This window comes from Boleophthalmus pectinirostris, unplaced genomic scaffold, assembly GCF_026225935.1.
Source record: "Boleophthalmus pectinirostris isolate CB_2022bp ecotype Guang Dong unplaced genomic scaffold, ASM2622593v1 HiC_scaffold_16, whole genome shotgun sequence".
In the NCBI taxonomy this organism is placed as follows: domain Eukaryota; kingdom Metazoa; phylum Chordata; class Actinopteri; order Gobiiformes; family Gobiidae; genus Boleophthalmus; species Boleophthalmus pectinirostris.
The window spans coordinates 3551161-3568779 of record NW_026571095.1 but is presented as its reverse complement, the minus strand read 5'-3'; the positions used below and the strand labels follow the sequence as shown (position 1 = coordinate 3568779).

Here is a 17619-nt window from a genome sequence, read left to right as displayed (position 1 = left end):
CATTGCTCAATTTTTTCCCCCTTTCTTTCTCTTAAACAACAAAAACAGTTCTTAAAAAGTGTGTCTTACTTAAAGGGTCCACATTGCTCTATATTATGTTGCTTCCTCATCAAAAACAGACCCGGTGTTGTGTGTTTTGTTTCATTCACACATGTTTAACACACAAACACTGCACATTTAGGCTGAGTTTTTCTTTTAAACTGAAAACCCCACAGTGTTTTAAACTCCATACACCTTCATTAGAATCATTTGGATGATTTCAGACCTGGAATTGCCAATCTCCACTGAACTAAAGGTAAAAGGAGCTGTTCACTTGAAATCTACAGCTTCAAAGTGGAATAGAACATTTTGAACTTTGGAGATGTAGACAGACTAATACACCAGGATTACTCAAACATGTGTCAATGAAACAAAACACTACATTTTAACATGATTTAAAGTTCACAAGAGTCTATTTATAATAATAATAATAATAATAATAATAATAGCGTAATATATGACCTTTAACTATGGCCAGTGTATTTCCTGTCTGCAGTTTTCTTTTGATCTAAAATAGCTGCTTGGCTTAAAGTGACAGTATGTAACTTTCTGGAGCTGGCACATCACCTGCATGTGTTCCATAGAGAAAGAAAGTTAAAACCATACTTTGGAACATTCTTCATGGAGATAGATATGTTTTATGCCATACTGTGGAATATCATAGCAAAAGGAACTATATTTCCATGGAAACAAGCTGGAAGAGACCCTTCTCCAGACCAAATACGGGTCAGGTTTGTGGATACGCAAGCCCACTCAGAGTAAGGATGCTAGTTATTCTGTTTTTTAGTGCAATTAAAAAAAAATTATAATAATTACGTACTGGGGATTTAACTGAACTCTTTAAAATGAAAAGATTTTCTAGGTGTTTTTGAGCTGTAAAACCACCTGTAATTGAATAAATGTAAAGTAGAGCTGTTTAATATCACACTGTGGAACATTCCAGGCAGAGCAATGACAGACCCCTCACCAAAAAGTTACACAATGAATGCACCTTTAAAACTGAAATCGCAAAATCACTACTGGATATTCCTGACCACCAGAGGAACCCAGTGTACCACCCTTTGAGAACCACCTCTCAGCTTATACATGACTGTTACCCCCACCCAAAGGTGCTGTGAGCTGCCCAGACTAAACTCCGTGGGTGTTTTCTCTCATAGACTGTGCACTGATAATGGAGCAGAGGTCGCTGTGTTGTGATTGGACAGAACTAAGAAGAGAGCAAAGGTTTCTGGGAGTTTCAGCTCAATGCACTTTATTTACAGTGCTTAACAAGTCCGTAATCTGTTTGTAATTACGTTTTTACTGTTACTACTACTGTACTTTACAAATACCAGTAGATAGTCTTTATGATATTTGGTTATCAACATGTTGCTATAGTTACAGTTATAGTGAGCAATATGGAATTTAAAGGGATAGTTTGGAATTTTGGACATAGGACTTCATTTCCTCATGAGCCAGAGTGTTGGAGATGTGTGGAGACACTTTCTGAAATATTCCATCCAGTCCTTGTATTTGCAGAGGTCGCTGGTGCTAGGCTAGTGCATGTCAATGGCCATAGTTCTCCTCCCACTAAAAACAGTCTTACCCACTCCACAAAACACCCAAAGAAAATCTATTATTACACCAGACTGTCCATGTGAATATCTGTGTTGATAGAATAATTTTAGAAGTAAAACCAACCTTGAATTTGAAGGATTTATGTCTGAGCAGCAGCAGTGAGTACTTCCTGATAGAAAGCTCGGCAGTGGCAGACTGATATATGAGAAAATAGTCCCTCAACATGCTACATGCCTGGGGCCTTTCTGTGTGGAGTTTGCATGTTTGTCTGTGTCTGGATGGGTTTCCTCCGGGCGCTCTGGTTTCCCCCATCAACCCAAAAAAACATGCTACACGGGTCTCCAAGAACAGTTACTAGTCAACGTCAGTTAAACACAATCAATCAATGAATTTGCCCAGGGACTACAGGTGGAAATTATCACTGGTGCTACAACCTGTAAACAATCTCCTGTTAAGGTTAATGTAAAAATTGTGCGCTGTCCCTGTCTCAAATAAATAAATGTGATGCAAGGTTAGTTTTATTTCAAACATTATTCTATCGACACAGACATTCACATGGACAGTCTGGTGTAATAATTGTTTTGTGGAGTGGGTAAGACTGTTTTTAGTGGCAGGAGAACTATGACCATTGACTTGCACTAGTCTAACACCAGTGACCTCTGCAAATACAAGGACTGGAGGGAATATTTCAAAAAGTGTCTCCACACGTCTCCAACACTCAGGGCCTCATTTCCTAGTGAGCCAATGTTCAAAATTCCAAACTGTTCCTTTAATGTCCTATATTATGCAAAATCCACTCTTTATAATGGCATTACCTCCTCAAAAACAAACCTGGAGTTGTGTTTTATTTCATTCACACATGTTTGAGTAATCCTACATTATCAATCTGTTGTTGTCTCCAAAGCTCAAAATGCTCTGTTCCACCTGCTAGTTTTCAAGTGAACAGCTCCTTTTACCTTTAGTTTTGTAGAGATTTGCAATTCCAGGGCTAAAATCATCCAAATGATTCTAGTGAAAGTGTATGGATTTTAAAAACACAGTGGAGCACTTCTTGAGTGTCAGCCTAAATATGTTTAAAGGGTCCATATGACACTATTTTCTTATCTGCTGTAATGTTGTTTTCTCATCACAAACATACATGGAGTTGTGTTTTGTTTCATTAACACACAAATCGTGCATATTTAGGCCAAATTTTCGTCTCAAACAGAAAACACTCTGTTCCACCTTGTGATGTCATGAGGTGATACAGGAAGTGCTCTACTGTGTTTTTAAACTCGACACACCTTAACTAGAATTAGGGATGTAACAATAACTGAAATATCGTGATATCGTATCATCAAGGTTCTCACAATAATATCGTGGACCATCACAATATATCGAATTACAAGTGTCTTTGCTTAAATGAAGAGTTATGGTGCAGCAAAAGCTAATAAAACACAGAGAGAACTACATAGACCATAATCCTTTGCTCCATTTCAATGTATACTACAAGAAGAAATAACAGTTCTAACACTTTTAAGTCTTAGTTCTTTGGATTTAGTTTGTGAGAGGAAGAGTAGCATGTTAAACTCCACAAAATATCACAATAAATATCGCACCATGAGATGTATTTTGTTAAAATATCGTACAGAGAGATTTGGATATTGTTACATCCCTCGTTGTGAGCCTCTCCACCATATCGTGAGCTTTCCCATGATATTGCAAAAATATCGTACTGTGAGGTTCATACTGTGACAATATCATATCATGAGCCTTGGATATCGTTACACCCTTAACTGGAATCATTGGGATAATTTCAGCCCTAGAACTTTTTAAAATGTATTTTATTTGGGTCACAGGTATATTCTGACATTATTTCACAGTTTTTATTTAACAGACTGAAAAAGTGTAGGCTGAAGCTTGAGCTTATTTTGCCTTTGCCCTTTATTCCTTTATCAGAGCGTCATCTTGACACCAGTTCATTCATAAATACAGCAAGAGGAAACAAATCAATAACAGTACGGTAAAATACTACAGCACAAACTAAGTGTCATATTTCATGTATCTGCTCAGAGTTAAACATTTAAACTTCTTTATAAACTGGAAGAGTGTGGTACACATTTTTAGGTCTTCTGTACAGTTGTTCCAGAGCTCCACCCCTTTTAAAGACATACCAAATGTCATAATGTTTGTTTTGATTTTCTTTGCCAATCTCTACTGAACTAAAGATAAAAGAAGCTGTTCACTTGAAAACTACCACTACATGACATCACAAGGTAGAACAGAGCATTTTGTGCATTGGAGATGTAGACAGACTAATAAAAAAAAGACTACTCAAACATGTGTGAATGAAACAAAACACAACTGTGTTTTTCATGAGGTAGCAACATTATATTATGACTTAAAACTCACAAGAGTCAATTTTGTGTAATATAAAACCTTTAAAGTGTTACTCTCAGATTAATATCTGTTGTTATTACACTGTTACACTGTACAAACCCTGGATCAGTATTTGCCTGTCAGTATTTTCTAAGTAAAAAGGTGATTAATTCAGTTCCCAGAGAAGCCCCCATCATCGTCGGAGCTGTCGAGTCGGGACACGCCGTGCAGTTTAGCCATAGGCAGCTCCTTTATGTTAATGTCAGAGAAACACTGTAACTGCTCCTCTGATCCCTGAGCTCGTAACACAAGAGGAGTTCAGATTTGGTCTAGTTGTGTTATTTGTGTTAAATTAAACCAAGAAATTGTGGAATAAATTCGTGTAGGTTTATTCCACTAGGGCCCACAGCTAAAGAACATATCATTCAATAGATTATGCTTGAATTTACTGAGAAAATGTTATTCTGTTAGAAGGCTAAGAGTTTAAAGGGGACATACTTTGTAAAATAAACTTTTGTGTAGGTTGTAATCATGACATTTACTCATCTTTAGCTTACTCACTTGTCTTTTGGTCTACTTGGTTGATTCGTGTTTGATTAATCCTGTACTGTTTAATCCTGTATTGAAAATTTCACTTCCAGTGTTGGAAAGTTACTAAAAAGTATATTAGTTGTATGCATACTTGGATAATATATTAATATATTGTAATTAGGCATGGGCATGATTAGTCGATTAATTGATCATTAAGAATTTCATCGATTACGTACATTTTTATTCGACAAACCGATTGTAGGTTGCTGTGCATAGCGTAGGGCGACATACGTCCATTTCCGGGGACAAACGGGGGTCCGGACATGTAGTTCTCTCAACTCAGAAGGAGCAAGACACAAACAGTCGGTCCGCCTGCAACGTGCCGAAGCGTGGAATTTCCACATTTTCTGTTCCGGTCGGGACAAGTGTGAGTCCATGTGCACAGTGTACAAAGCAGCACATATGTTTCGGTGTCCAGTGGGGAAAAGTTCACCTGGACACCGAAAAACATGAAAAAGCTTTACCAGGTGAGAGTCGCTCAATGTCGATGACGAGTCCCCACCTCCCTCCCCCCGTACGGTGTCCTGGTTTTGACAAACACAAATACGGTCACACTAACCTGTATTCCACTGAGTCCAGCAGAAGTTGAACCGCATCATTGCACAAGAGTTGTTTTTCTTCGCTTAGTTTATGCAGTTTATCAATGTGGTTTTAAGTTTTGTTTCTGTGAGACTTGCACAAATCTGCATTAAACACATTATAATGTTAAACGGGCTGATGTGGCTCTAGAGTCGTTACGGTTTATATGTTGTAAAGTTGAATTTATTTATGCAGATTAGTAGTGCAGATAATAATAATAATGATGATCATTTTAATATAAAAACGTTAATGATTAATCGATAATCGATCGTTAATTCTCCCGACGATCGATTAAGAAAATTTAATCGAATGCCCATCCATAATTGTAATAGTGTAATATACTTAGTGCCTCAGGAAAGTAATTTAGATACATTACTTTACTTTATTTATAATACTGTGTGAAATAATCCTGTGCTTTTAGTAAAAACAGATTAAATAGAGGTAAACAACAAATGAATGTAAGCTTTTAAAATTGGAATTGTCACTGACCGTACTGTCTCCAATGACAAAATCCCAGCAGTAAACACAGGTAACAGCGTGAAACATTACACAAGAATTCCCATCTTGTGTAATGTTTCACTTATTGTTATTTTTAGCTTTGCCTCAGAGCTAAACAATCAATTAAAAACCAAACCAACATGTTCATATAAAGATTTATTGATATAACTGTAACCTCTATCAGGAGGCACAGGGGGAAAAAATCAAATATTGAAATGAATCAGTGTCTTTTTGGTTGTGTTTGGATTTTTTTTTTTTGTAGGAGACGACGTTCTTCTGCAGGATGAAGACAGGAGATGTGAAAATCATCAACCAGGGCCAGGATGATGAGATGGTCAGTAATCTTGTGTTTTTATTACAAACTCACTATCTGAAACAGCGGCCAGATAAGTCTAAAGTGCATCAGATTTACTATATATAGACCAATAAAACGGACAACGCCTTTATTTTACTAAATGATACTTCACACTGCCAGAAAAATACCTTTGCGTGTAAATTCTGCTTTGAACACAGGTATAGGGTTTGTGCTTTAGAACTTCACGCTATTTCCTGTATTTTTATTTGTTCTCCACAAACTACCACTTAAAGATGCACTATGTCACTTTTTGGTTGGTTGTTTCTATGGATCTGTCACTGCTCTGCCTAGAATGTTCCACAGTATGACATTAAACAGCTCTATCTTACTTTTATTCAATCACAGGTGGTTTTATAGCTCAAAAATACCCAGAAAAACAGGCATTCTGACTGTGAGCAGGGTCACCTCTCCACAGATCTGACCTGTAGCCTGGTCTGGTTTCGTCTCTATGAAGAAAAGATTGAAAGGTTTAATTCCATACTGTGAAACATTCCAGGCAAAGCAATAACATCTCCATAGAGAAAAGCATTTAACAGACTCTCCACCAGAAAAGTTACACAATGCACCTTTAACTGAAACAAGCGCAATCAGAGATAACAACCTGGTCCCCCATGAGGCATTGGTGGGGGCAGTTCATCACCACGGAAGCAGCTTATGAAGAGCCCAGCCCATACCCTAGCTATGTGTGTGGCAACTTGTGTGACGATTGGGTGAATATTTTAGTCCGCAGATGGTTCAGAAATTGTCAAAATTGCCGATCCTTTATAATGACGTGACCTTTCAATTGACCCGTGTGACCTCAAAGGACCTCGGACCATCATCAAACCTTTTTTTTGTGGCATCGGGCACGGGGGCTTGACCCACGTATCAAATTTGGTGACAGTCGGTCCATAAATGACGGAATTATCGCGGGTGGACAGACACACAGGGTGAATACAAAACCTGGTCAATCCTTCGGGGACCAGGTAACTATGAAAAATATTGATCACGGCTACTAACCCACTGAACCAAACAATAAGTACAAAACTTGAAACCCTGTCATATGCTTTTTGAGAATGACCGACTCACATCTTGTAACAGTGTCCCTCATGTTTTTCCCTGCTCACTCTGGTCTCTGGTCTGTGCCCTGTTGTGTCTCAGGACGTGTGGGGGTACCGGCCCTGTCCCTGGAAGCTGGCCCTGGTCTCTGTGGGTGTGGTCTGCTCTGGGGGTCTCCTCTTGTTGCTGCTGTACTGGCTCCCTCAGTGGAGTGTGAAGAGCACCAGCTCCATGTGCAGCCTGAGGGAGGCCCACACTGTGCTGCTGCGCTCCAGGGTACGGACTCTCTAAACTCTCTAAACACTCTGCACACTGTACATTCTGCTCTTATTTTAGTCTTGACAGTTTTCTTTCCTCATGCATTTGTGAAGAATATTATCAGTAGAGAGGCACGATTCAGCTTTTTCGGTTCTAAGACTGATTTTGATACTATAACTTCAACTATCTACAGATACTCGATATCAACCAGTGTTGTATTTAATTCCTTTGAACAAAAATTAAACAAAACAAAACTGAATGTGCCATGTAGCTGTTATTTATTTCTCAAATAACTGCTGATGAACAACTTTGTTTGAATAAAAGTTCAAACATTCTGAACACTGAACCAACTCCCACCAATGAAGTCTAATTACATACATTAATATGACCAACCAGGATATCAACTGAACCGATATTTGGAAGCCTATAGCCAATGCAGCAAATTTTTCAGTATCAGCGCTGATATCCAATACCAGTACCAGTACTGGATCGTTGCATCCTTGCAATTGATACTATAAAATAAATTGCAGGGACAAGATCTCGTCCCACAAGATCTTGCAAGACAAAATTTCCATAAGTTTGTGCACACAAGAGAAAAATGATGGTCTGTAGTTCTAAAAGGCAGTACTTCATTGACATGAGTAATGTTAAATCAAGTAAATAAAAAGGTGAGGCCACAACTGTGAATTGAACAACACAATTATTCTTCTAAATAAAGTCACAATTTCATCTTGTCTCGTTCTCGTGAAAATTCTGTCTCATTACACACCTAATGAATGATCATATCTGGTCACACTGTTGTATATTTGTTTCTTTGAGATTTAACAGAACCAGATAATGAACCTAAATACTTGGTTAGAAATCATGCATAGTCTTTCTCCTGTGTTACGTTGGCATCTGTCCCCACAGGATGAGTTCAAACAGTGGTTCCGGGCCAGAGTCCACTCCATGTCTGCCCCCGGTCGCAGGCCCTTCGAAAACCTGGAGCTGCACACACCAACCAGGAAGTGCAGCCTCTCCAACGAAGAGCATGATGAGAAAAGTGTACAACAACAAACCGCACAGGTCAGATCTGATTCAGTTTAATACGCCAGTTTCTATGGGGTTATTTTTGTCTCATTAATATTCACAAATACACAGATCGTGATCTACAAATAGTCATTGATTTGTACATGTGTTTTGATATCCACAAATGCCAATTTAATATTTGTAACCTGTATTTTGGTATTTACATATAGATGTATATTTGTAAATATATCTTGTTTCATTTGCAAAAAATAATCTTATTTGTAAAACTAAAAATTCTGTTTGTAAAATGTGATTCGCATTTGTGGATCACCAGTTACACGAATCCACCGATTTATGGTATGCAGTGTTGGGGAGTAACAGATTACATGAACCGGAGTTACGTAATCAGAGTACAAATTATGAGTAACTGTATTCAGTTACAGTTACTGTTTCAGTGAGTGGTAATTGGATTACAGTTACTTTGTTGAAATAAGTGGATTAAACGGCGGTATTTTCCTGTTTTCACATTTTGGGCTATACCCCCCCCCCTTTTTTTTTCTCAGTAATTCCACTCATTGCCGGACACTAAACCAGGTCTAAACTAAAGCTAAACCAGGACTAAACCAGGACTAAACCAGGTCTAAAACCAGGTCTAAACTAGAGATAAACCAGGACTAAATCATGCTGCGTGGACATGCCTCCTCCTCTTCTATCAATAATATTTTTAAGACGGTTAAGGAAAGTCTGGGCTTTTTATTTTCTTTTAGCAGACAAAACTTCTTATGTGAAGATATCCGAGTCTTTGCTTCTCTACAGCAAATCAAGTAATCCAAAGTATTCAGATTATGTTACTCACTTTAAGTAATTTAATGGATTACATTACAAACTACATTTTGGGGTATGTAATCTGTAATCTGTAGGGGAATACATTTTAAAAGTCACCTTCAAAACACTGATGGTATGACATCATTTTGAGACATTTTGAGAAATCCACAAACTCAAACAAATCCACAAATACAGACATGTACTTGACCAGCAGGGGGCAGTAGCTGACACACAAAACATTTGATACTGCCGAAATGGAAGCGTCTCTTACTAACTTAGGCTAATGTTTACCTTTATCAAACGCCTCAACAGCTAAGGACTAAACCAGAACTGAACCAGGACTGAACTAGGACTAAAACAGGACTAAAGCAGAACCAGGGTGTCTGAACGACCCGGAGTTGTGCCCGCGCAGACCGTCGGGTGAACGCAGATGAAAGAGCTCCACACCCTGCACAACCGTCTGTCATGGTTCATGTTTTGTAGTGGTTGTAGTTTGTGTTTTATTTTGACATTTGTTTTGTCTGCTTGTCGTTCTGAGTTTTACTTCCTGATTGTTTGTTGTTGTTGATTGTTTGCCCCGCCCTAATGTGTCTCACCTGTGTCTCATTCATGTGTGTCCATTTATACCCTGTGTTCTCCTCTGCCCTTTGTTGTTTGTTGTTTTTTTATTTGTCATTAAATATTTTGAAGCAGTCCTGCGTTTTGGGTCCTCCCTCTGTTTCCACGTGACACCGTCACCCAAACGTGCTTGGCGGACACGGTGCTCAGCGGCGCGGGTCCTTCCTCTCTTTCTCTCTCTCTTTCTCAAGTCAAAGATTAGTTTCTGTTGAATTAGCTGAAATTATCTAAAAAAATATTCTCGCAATTTTTTTACAGCTTATATCATGATTTTGATTTTATTATGTAGTTACTTTATTATTTTTCATTAAGAGCCCGTGGTTAATTGAACCCATGATACTTCACTGTGATTTGAAACAGAACTGTCACTCACTCAGAACTTAAGAGAGGCTCAACAATAGGAGGAGAGAGTGGAGAAAAGTGACCAAAAAGAAGCATTAAACAGAAAAAACAATATGATGAGCTCACTAAAAATACCGTATCATATTTTTACATTACATTTTTAATTGCCATTTTGCATGATTTTTTATCTTCTCTATTACAGATTTATTACTTCACGCACCACAGCATAAAATACTACTGGAACGAAGGGCTACAGAATTTTGAATTTTACAAGTAAGCGTCACATATTAAACACTTGTACTAGTATTTAGTATTTTACAGTAGTGATTGCTTTGTGTGTTTTCTCGTAGAGGTCTGGAGGATGTGGAGGTGAGCTGTGCAGAGATTCACTCCGAGCACGACACAGGGCTGTCCAAACAAGTACAGGAGTACAGGTCATATACACTCTGAAACAACACAACACACAACCTAAGAACTTATTATACATGTTCTGAGTGTCTTTTAAAGTAGGATAGAAAATATATATTACAATTAGCTGAAGAACAATTAAAAAGTACAACAACTTCACTGCAGTACAATAAGAAAAGTGTATATACCTACTTTTGTAACATTCATCTTCGAGTACGACAGTTAGCTTCTTATTCTCTACTTCTTTCTTATTATTATCAGATAGATTATAAGTGAGATGCAGTGGTGGTGGACGAAGTACTTTTGTTACTTAAGTGAAAGTACAGATAACGGAGTGAAAAAAAATACTCAAGTGAAAGTAAAAGCACCACATGAAAAAAATCTACTGGAGTAAAAGTATTAAAGTACCTGTTTAAAAATGTACTTCAAGAGTAAAAAGTAAAAGTATTTTGAACAGATTTTGAGATCTAATAAAGCTTCAAATGTAGCAATTTTACTAAAGATTTGTGCTGAATTTTGAAACGACTGAATTGATAGTTTTATTTCTAGCTGTTTTCATTTGTGTATTTTTGTTTTGCTCAGATTATGAATGTGTTCAAAATAAACCCTCAGCCTTTTCAGCAGGTCTCACACAATAGTAAAAATAATTTTACTTTTCAGTCCAGTTCAAAACATAATGGAGTAGAAAGTACAGATACCTGCACTCAAACGCAGTGAAGTAAAAGTAAAAAGTATCCACATTCAAATGTACTTGACTAAAGTATAGATAACTAAAACTGTATACTTAAGTACAATACTTTACTACTTTTATTGTGTTATGTTCCACCACTTGTGAGATGTATTAATCTTGTTATGTTTTGACTGTTAACAGTGAGCCATCCTCAGAACTGTCATTGCTTGTTGTTCGACCACTGTTGTTATTTCCTTGGTGTTGTTACTTCGTCTGTTGTTACTTTACTGTTGTTACTTCTTTGGTGTTACTTCACTGTTGTTACTCCTTTAGTGTTGTTACTTCCACTGTTGTTACTTTACTGTTGTTACTTCCTTGGTGTTGTTACTTCCTCTGTTGTTACTTGGGTTTGTTACTTCCTCTGTTGTTACTTGGGTTTGTTACTTCCTCTGTTGTTACTTCCTTGGGTTTGTTACTTCACTGTTGTTACTTCCTTGGTCGTGGTCAGTCTGATCTGCCAGGCTGACCACGCCCCCAGCTTCTGTTGCCCGGTGGTCTCTGGGAGAGGGGGTCCCATGTGTGCAAAAAGAAGAATTTCAATGACCTCTCTGATCCAGTGTTGATTCAAACCACCAACACGGACAGACAGTTGTGATGATGGCTCACAGTTAGCATCAAAACATGTCCAAATGAAATGCCTCTGTAAAAACCGCTGTCAGTTGACTTCGTTTTGCGTTTGGTGCAGGAGGTTGTTCTTTGGGGAGAATGAGATTGCAGTGAGAGTCCCGTCTGTTTTCAAACTGCTCATAAAAGAGGTGAGTTTGAACCCCAGATCATGGTTTCTCAACCTAATGTCTCATGTACAGCTTTAAGTATGGTAAGTATTTCAACTATAAAATATCAAATCTATTTATACACTCTTCTGAAAAGACATGAGATCCAAATATCCACCAGTTTTTAGTTTTGTCAAATAAACCAAATATTGACTTAATTAATTGACTTTACATAATAAAAACTAAATTATTTTTATTTCGGATATTCTCCCACAGGTGCTGAACCCTTTCTACATTTTCCAGCTCTTCTCTGTGATTCTTTGGAGCGCTGAAGATTATTACTACTACGCCTCAGCCATCGTGCTTATGTCTGTGATCTCCATCGCTGCCTCTCTCTATACCATCAAACGAGTGAGTCCCCCGCTGACCTCACAACAGGAAAGCCCCTCATTCATCTGAGCCGGGCTTCTGTCTGAGGCAGGTCAAAGTTTAGACCAAAGAACTGCACAGATAAGTGTGTGTGTAGAAAACACTGGAAAACACTTTGAAGTCTGTTGTAAGTGCAAAGCGGAAGCTATAGTGGCTGGAGCTGTAGGCCTGTACGAGGGTTTATATGCAGCAGAATGGGGAAGTTAGTGAGACAGACAGTGGAGATGACCATGCTTGTAGTATAAAAACTTGACAGAGTAAAAAGCAGTCAAAAAGTCTCAGTTGGAATTATAATAAAAGTCAGTTTGTCAGGGTGTATTGTGTTGTTTTGTTGTTGGTGTATGTGTTATACGGCTGAGTCACAAGTTCATCTGTTTTTATATAAATACATAGTTTCCTTGTAATGTTTTCTGCATAAACAGATACAAACTCCCATGCAGGTGTAGTCTTATTAGTGCTGTCTGGGTAGTTTTGAGATAGTTTAGAGAGTTTTTGCAACACCCTCTTTTTAGTCAACTAATGGATCTGCAGGGCATGTTTTTAGTTGAACAAGAATCTCTTTAGTGAACTAACTAACTGTGATCATGCTTTAATGATGCTTGCACTTCAAAAATACCTGGTATTGTTTTTGACTCACTCTGTGGTTTAAATGTAGGATTAGGGTATGTAGCCTGTGCTCTTAGTGTTTAAAAAAAAAAAAAAGGTTCACTACTGACCCTGTGTTGCCCATGCCTTAACCTTCACCCGCAGATAGAGGACACAGATAGAGGAAGTTTTTCTCATTCTCAGTGTATGGACAGGCCAAGGCTCATGTGAAAGATCAGAACCTCTAGACTTCACTTCAGTGAGCTGCAGAGGCTGCACTAGCACTGATCCAGGGTTTTCTGCAGGTTCTGGGGTTTAAAACATTTGCTTTCAGCAGTGAAACATGCTGCCAAATTGAAAGAATCATTCTCCCCTGTGTTTTTAAAGTAAAATTCACCAGGCTTAACAACTGTGCAGCTTAACAACTGTGTTTCAATTTCGTTTGAAGTGCTCCAGCAGCTCCATATGTACAGTTTTGTAAGATATTGAGAAGATATATAAAATGTACTCAGGCCAAACAGTTCAGAACTTTTTAATATGTCATCAAATTAAGCCCAACACTTTATGTCTTTTCATGTTTTTTTTTTCCTCATTACAGCAATATGTGATGCTACATGACATGGTGGCAACTCACAGTGTGGTGCGGGTCTCAGTCTGCAGAGGAGATAAAGGTAACAACATACCATTATTATTATTTTATTATTCATTTATATATGTCTACAAAAGCAAATAAGACAAAACACATGGATAGACAGTGTGCAGATTTAACTGATGAATTACTGAAGATGTTGTATAGGTATGGTTATGTGGTATATGGTTTTGCACTAATTCATTTAAGGCAATTAGTTAAAGTAAAGTATTAAAGATGTACGTATGTATCTTCAAAAACATACATTTATATACTGCTGAAATCTTCTCTACATTGAACCTTGCCTGACTAAATGAGGGATTACACCTTCTTTTTAAACTTACATAGGCAAAAAATATCAAAGTTATTAGACTTTAAAATAAAGGAGGAAATGCCTGTGTTCCCTTAGAGGTGCACTATGTATCTGTTTGGTTGGGGGTCCGTCACCCCCTTGTTTCTATAGATATGTCATTGCCCTGGCTGGAATATTCCACAGCATGACACAGCTCTGATTTACATGTATTAAATTACAGATGGGTTTTATAGCTTAAAAATACCTAGAAAAAAAGACATTATGACTGTGAGTGGGGTCACCTCTCCACAGATCTGACCTGTAACTTGGTTTGGTTTGGTCTTCATGAAGATAGAAAGGTTTAATGCCATACTGGGAAACATTCCAGACAAAGCAATAACATCTCCATGGAGACAAGCGTTTGACAGTAATTTTGACATGTTTGCTTGACGTTTTGTTGTTGGACAGAGGTGGAGCAGGCCATGTCCACAGACCTGGTTCCTGGTGATGTCATCGCGATTCCAGCCAATGGGATGATCATGCCGTGTGACGCAGCTCTGATCCAGGGCACCTGCATTGTCAACGAGAGCATGCTCACAGGTAAACAGGAGTCTGCTGCAATACATCCATCACGAATTTCGGACTTCTGGTCATTGTGCAATGCACACTGGGAATGATTTCCCAGTGTGCATTGCGAAATTTTCCGAAAAAGTGAGCATCAAACCGCCACACTTGATTTCCCAGTGGGATGCATCTATTGACAAAGTCGATCTTTTCAAGTCTTTGAACCATATCACTTTTGTTTCTGGTTCTGATATTGTCATATTTTAGTTTTGGGATTCAGACATCGTAATTGTGTGGTTGTTGGATGTTCTAACAGCGGAAAACGGCTTGAGAAATTTGTTTGCGAACTTCATAACTGCAAAAGGGAATCAGATGTGTGTGACTGCAAACCTCCATTCAAACTGTTTCTCTTCCCAACGGAATTGAAAAATAGTGAAAGGCGAAGGCAATGGGCAGTACTGATACACAGGAAAAACGAAAAAGGAAACCTTTGACTGCCTAAGAAATCATCCCGAGTTTGCAGCGAACACTTTGAATGTGGAGCGCCAACAAAGCAAAATTCCGATCCCTCACTGCACCCTGGTTACGAATTTAAAAAGTCAACGCCAAAGCGTAAAGCACCAGCTGTTTGCCAAGAAACAACTTCCACTGCAAAGAGACCAAGACGTGATGTTGAAAACTACAAGAACAAGAAAGTGCGAGCTCAGCCTGTTTGTCTTCTGCACCTCTCGATTAACAAACGGGATTCCTCTTTGATGGCGCTCCACATACAAAATGTTCACTGCAAACTCGGAATGATTTAGGCAGCCAAAGATTTTCTTTTTCATCCTTCCTGTGGAAAGACAAAAAAGGAGGTTTGCAGTCACACAGATCTGATTCCCTTTTGAATTTATGGAGTTCGCAAACTTCCGAAGCCCATTTCTAGAGTCGTTTTCCACTGTTAGGATCCAACAACCACACAATTACAATGTCCAAATCCCCAAAACTAAAATATGACAATATCAGAACCAGAAACAAAAGTGATATGGTTCAAAAGACTAGAAAAGATCGACTTTGTCAATAGACGCATCCCACTGAGAAAACAAACATGGCGGTTTGATGCTCACTTTTTTGGAAAATCCTTCCCAGTATGCATTGCACGATGCACGATGCATCTATTCAAGTACAGAAGCAAGATGAGATATGAGTCCACCAGAATGAGAAATATTTTTATTTAACTCCTTATAAATAAATTGTCAGATTCAGTTTCCAATTTTGGCCTCATCATTTACAATTCTCATCAATACAAACAGATGAAAAAAATTTCCCAAGATCATTTTTCACATGGAGCAAACATCTTGTCCCATTCCTATTGATCAGTGTAAATGCAAAGTGTGAATGCTTTATGTTGTGATGGTTTCTTGTTGTTTTTAGGAGAGAGTGTCCCGGTGACAAAGACCAATATTCCGAGGTCAGGAGAGGAGGGGGCACAGACCTACAGCCTGGAACAGCACAAACGCCACACGCTGTTCTGTGGGACTCAGGTCATACAGACGCGCTTCTACACCGGAGAGATGGTCAAAGCTGTGGTGGTGCGCACAGGTCAGGACTGGACATATTTGTCATGTCATTTAAAGACGCACTGCACCACTTTTCTGGTGGAGGCTCCTCTACCTGCTTGTCTCCATGGAGATGTTATTGCTTTGCCTGGAATGCTCCATGGTGTGACTTTAAACATATTCAGAGAGCCTTTATTCATTACAAGTGTTTATGTTGCTCAAAAATACAATAATTCCTTCTGTGAATAAGTGTGACTCTCCATAGATCTGAACTGTAATGTGGTGTTGTGCTGTAACCTGCTTGTGTCTCTCATGATAGATAGGTTTAATGTATACTGTGGAACGTTCTAGACAAAGCAATAACATCTCCATGGAGATAAGTAGGTGGTGGACCCCCCACTAGAAATGTTACGCAGTGCACCTTTAAAGAGGGGACATCACACTTCTATGGGATATTAACTACTAACACATCACGTATTGAGATCACCATCTTATTTTTTAATGTTTTGAAAATACCAGTCACTCCCCCTTCAGAGCGCTATCACATTACAATCATTACATTACACAACTGCAACTGAAACTACTGCACATCGCATCAGGTTTGTGAAGTTGTAGTCTATTGTTTTGTATCATGTTTCTGTATATTTATGGAGAATTGTTGTGGGGGCATGGGTGACGTAGGCTTGTGGCTTGAATATCGGACAGAATCAGCTACAGCTAACCATAAGGAGGGTTCAAATAGGGCCTGGGAGAGATTGCTAGATTACTCAAACAGGCATGGATCACATATAAAACCTCTTCAGGCATGTTTTTGATGAGGGAACAAATGAGTTGATTTTGCATAATACCCCCTCTTTGAACATAGACGTTACTTGTGATTGATATTTGAATATTTTCATATTTATATTAATATTATATATAATATTTTCTAATAATTAATCATTATAATTATAATACAATTTAAAATAGTACAGATTTAACTGTACCTCTGTGTCTGACAGGCTTCAGTACAGAGAAGGGTCAGCTGGTGCGTTCCATCCTTTACCCCAAACCCACAGACTTCAAACTGTACAGAGACGCTTATCTGTTCCTGCTGTGTCTGGTGGGAGTGGCTGCGATCGGCTTCATCTACACTGTGGCCCTCAGCGTCATCAACAATGTGGGGAAAACTCTAACTTATGGCTTAAAGATGCCACTTTTCTGGCTGGGGCTCTGCTACCTCTCCATCTGAGACTATGGAGATGTGATTTACCTGAATGTTCAAATTACAGATCAGATCTGTGGAGAGGTGATGCAGCTCATAGTAACAATTTTCAGTGTGTTAAAAACTTCCAGGTAAAGCAATACCATCTCCATGGACACAAAAAGGTGGCAGACTACTCACTAGAAAAGTTACATAGTACATATTTAAAGAAAACTATTGAGAATCAACACATTTTTTACATATGATATTATGAACTCACTCAAAGTTGTAATTTACTCAGATTACTCTCCGGAAGGCACCATTGCTCTGAAATTTCTTGTTTTCATCTATCTCCTATATATACCAACTTCAACTTGAAAACAATCAAATGAGCAGTAATAGAATCAAAATGAACAGATCCATCATTATCTTCTGTTAAACTGTTCTGCACAAAAATATATCACTAATAATCTTACTTTTAAA

General features: G+C 38.4%; 1 protein-coding gene across 1 annotated transcript in view; it reads left to right on the top strand.

The window, feature by feature from the left end:
- Positions 1-17619, top strand: part of LOC110153345 (polyamine-transporting ATPase 13A3-like) — a 33094-nt gene that overhangs the window by 1222 nt on the left and 14253 nt on the right. The window contains 11 exon segments of the mRNA XM_020917219.2: positions 5885-5956; positions 7118-7291; positions 8183-8338; positions 10269-10339; positions 10417-10500; positions 11890-11959; positions 12194-12328; positions 13530-13602; positions 14320-14451; positions 15829-15996; positions 16955-17112. Coding sequence (XP_020772878.2) covers positions 5906-5956; positions 7118-7291; positions 8183-8338; positions 10269-10339; positions 10417-10500; positions 11890-11959; positions 12194-12328; positions 13530-13602; positions 14320-14451; positions 15829-15996; positions 16955-17112 — 1272 coding nt within the window. The 5' untranslated portion in view covers positions 5885-5905.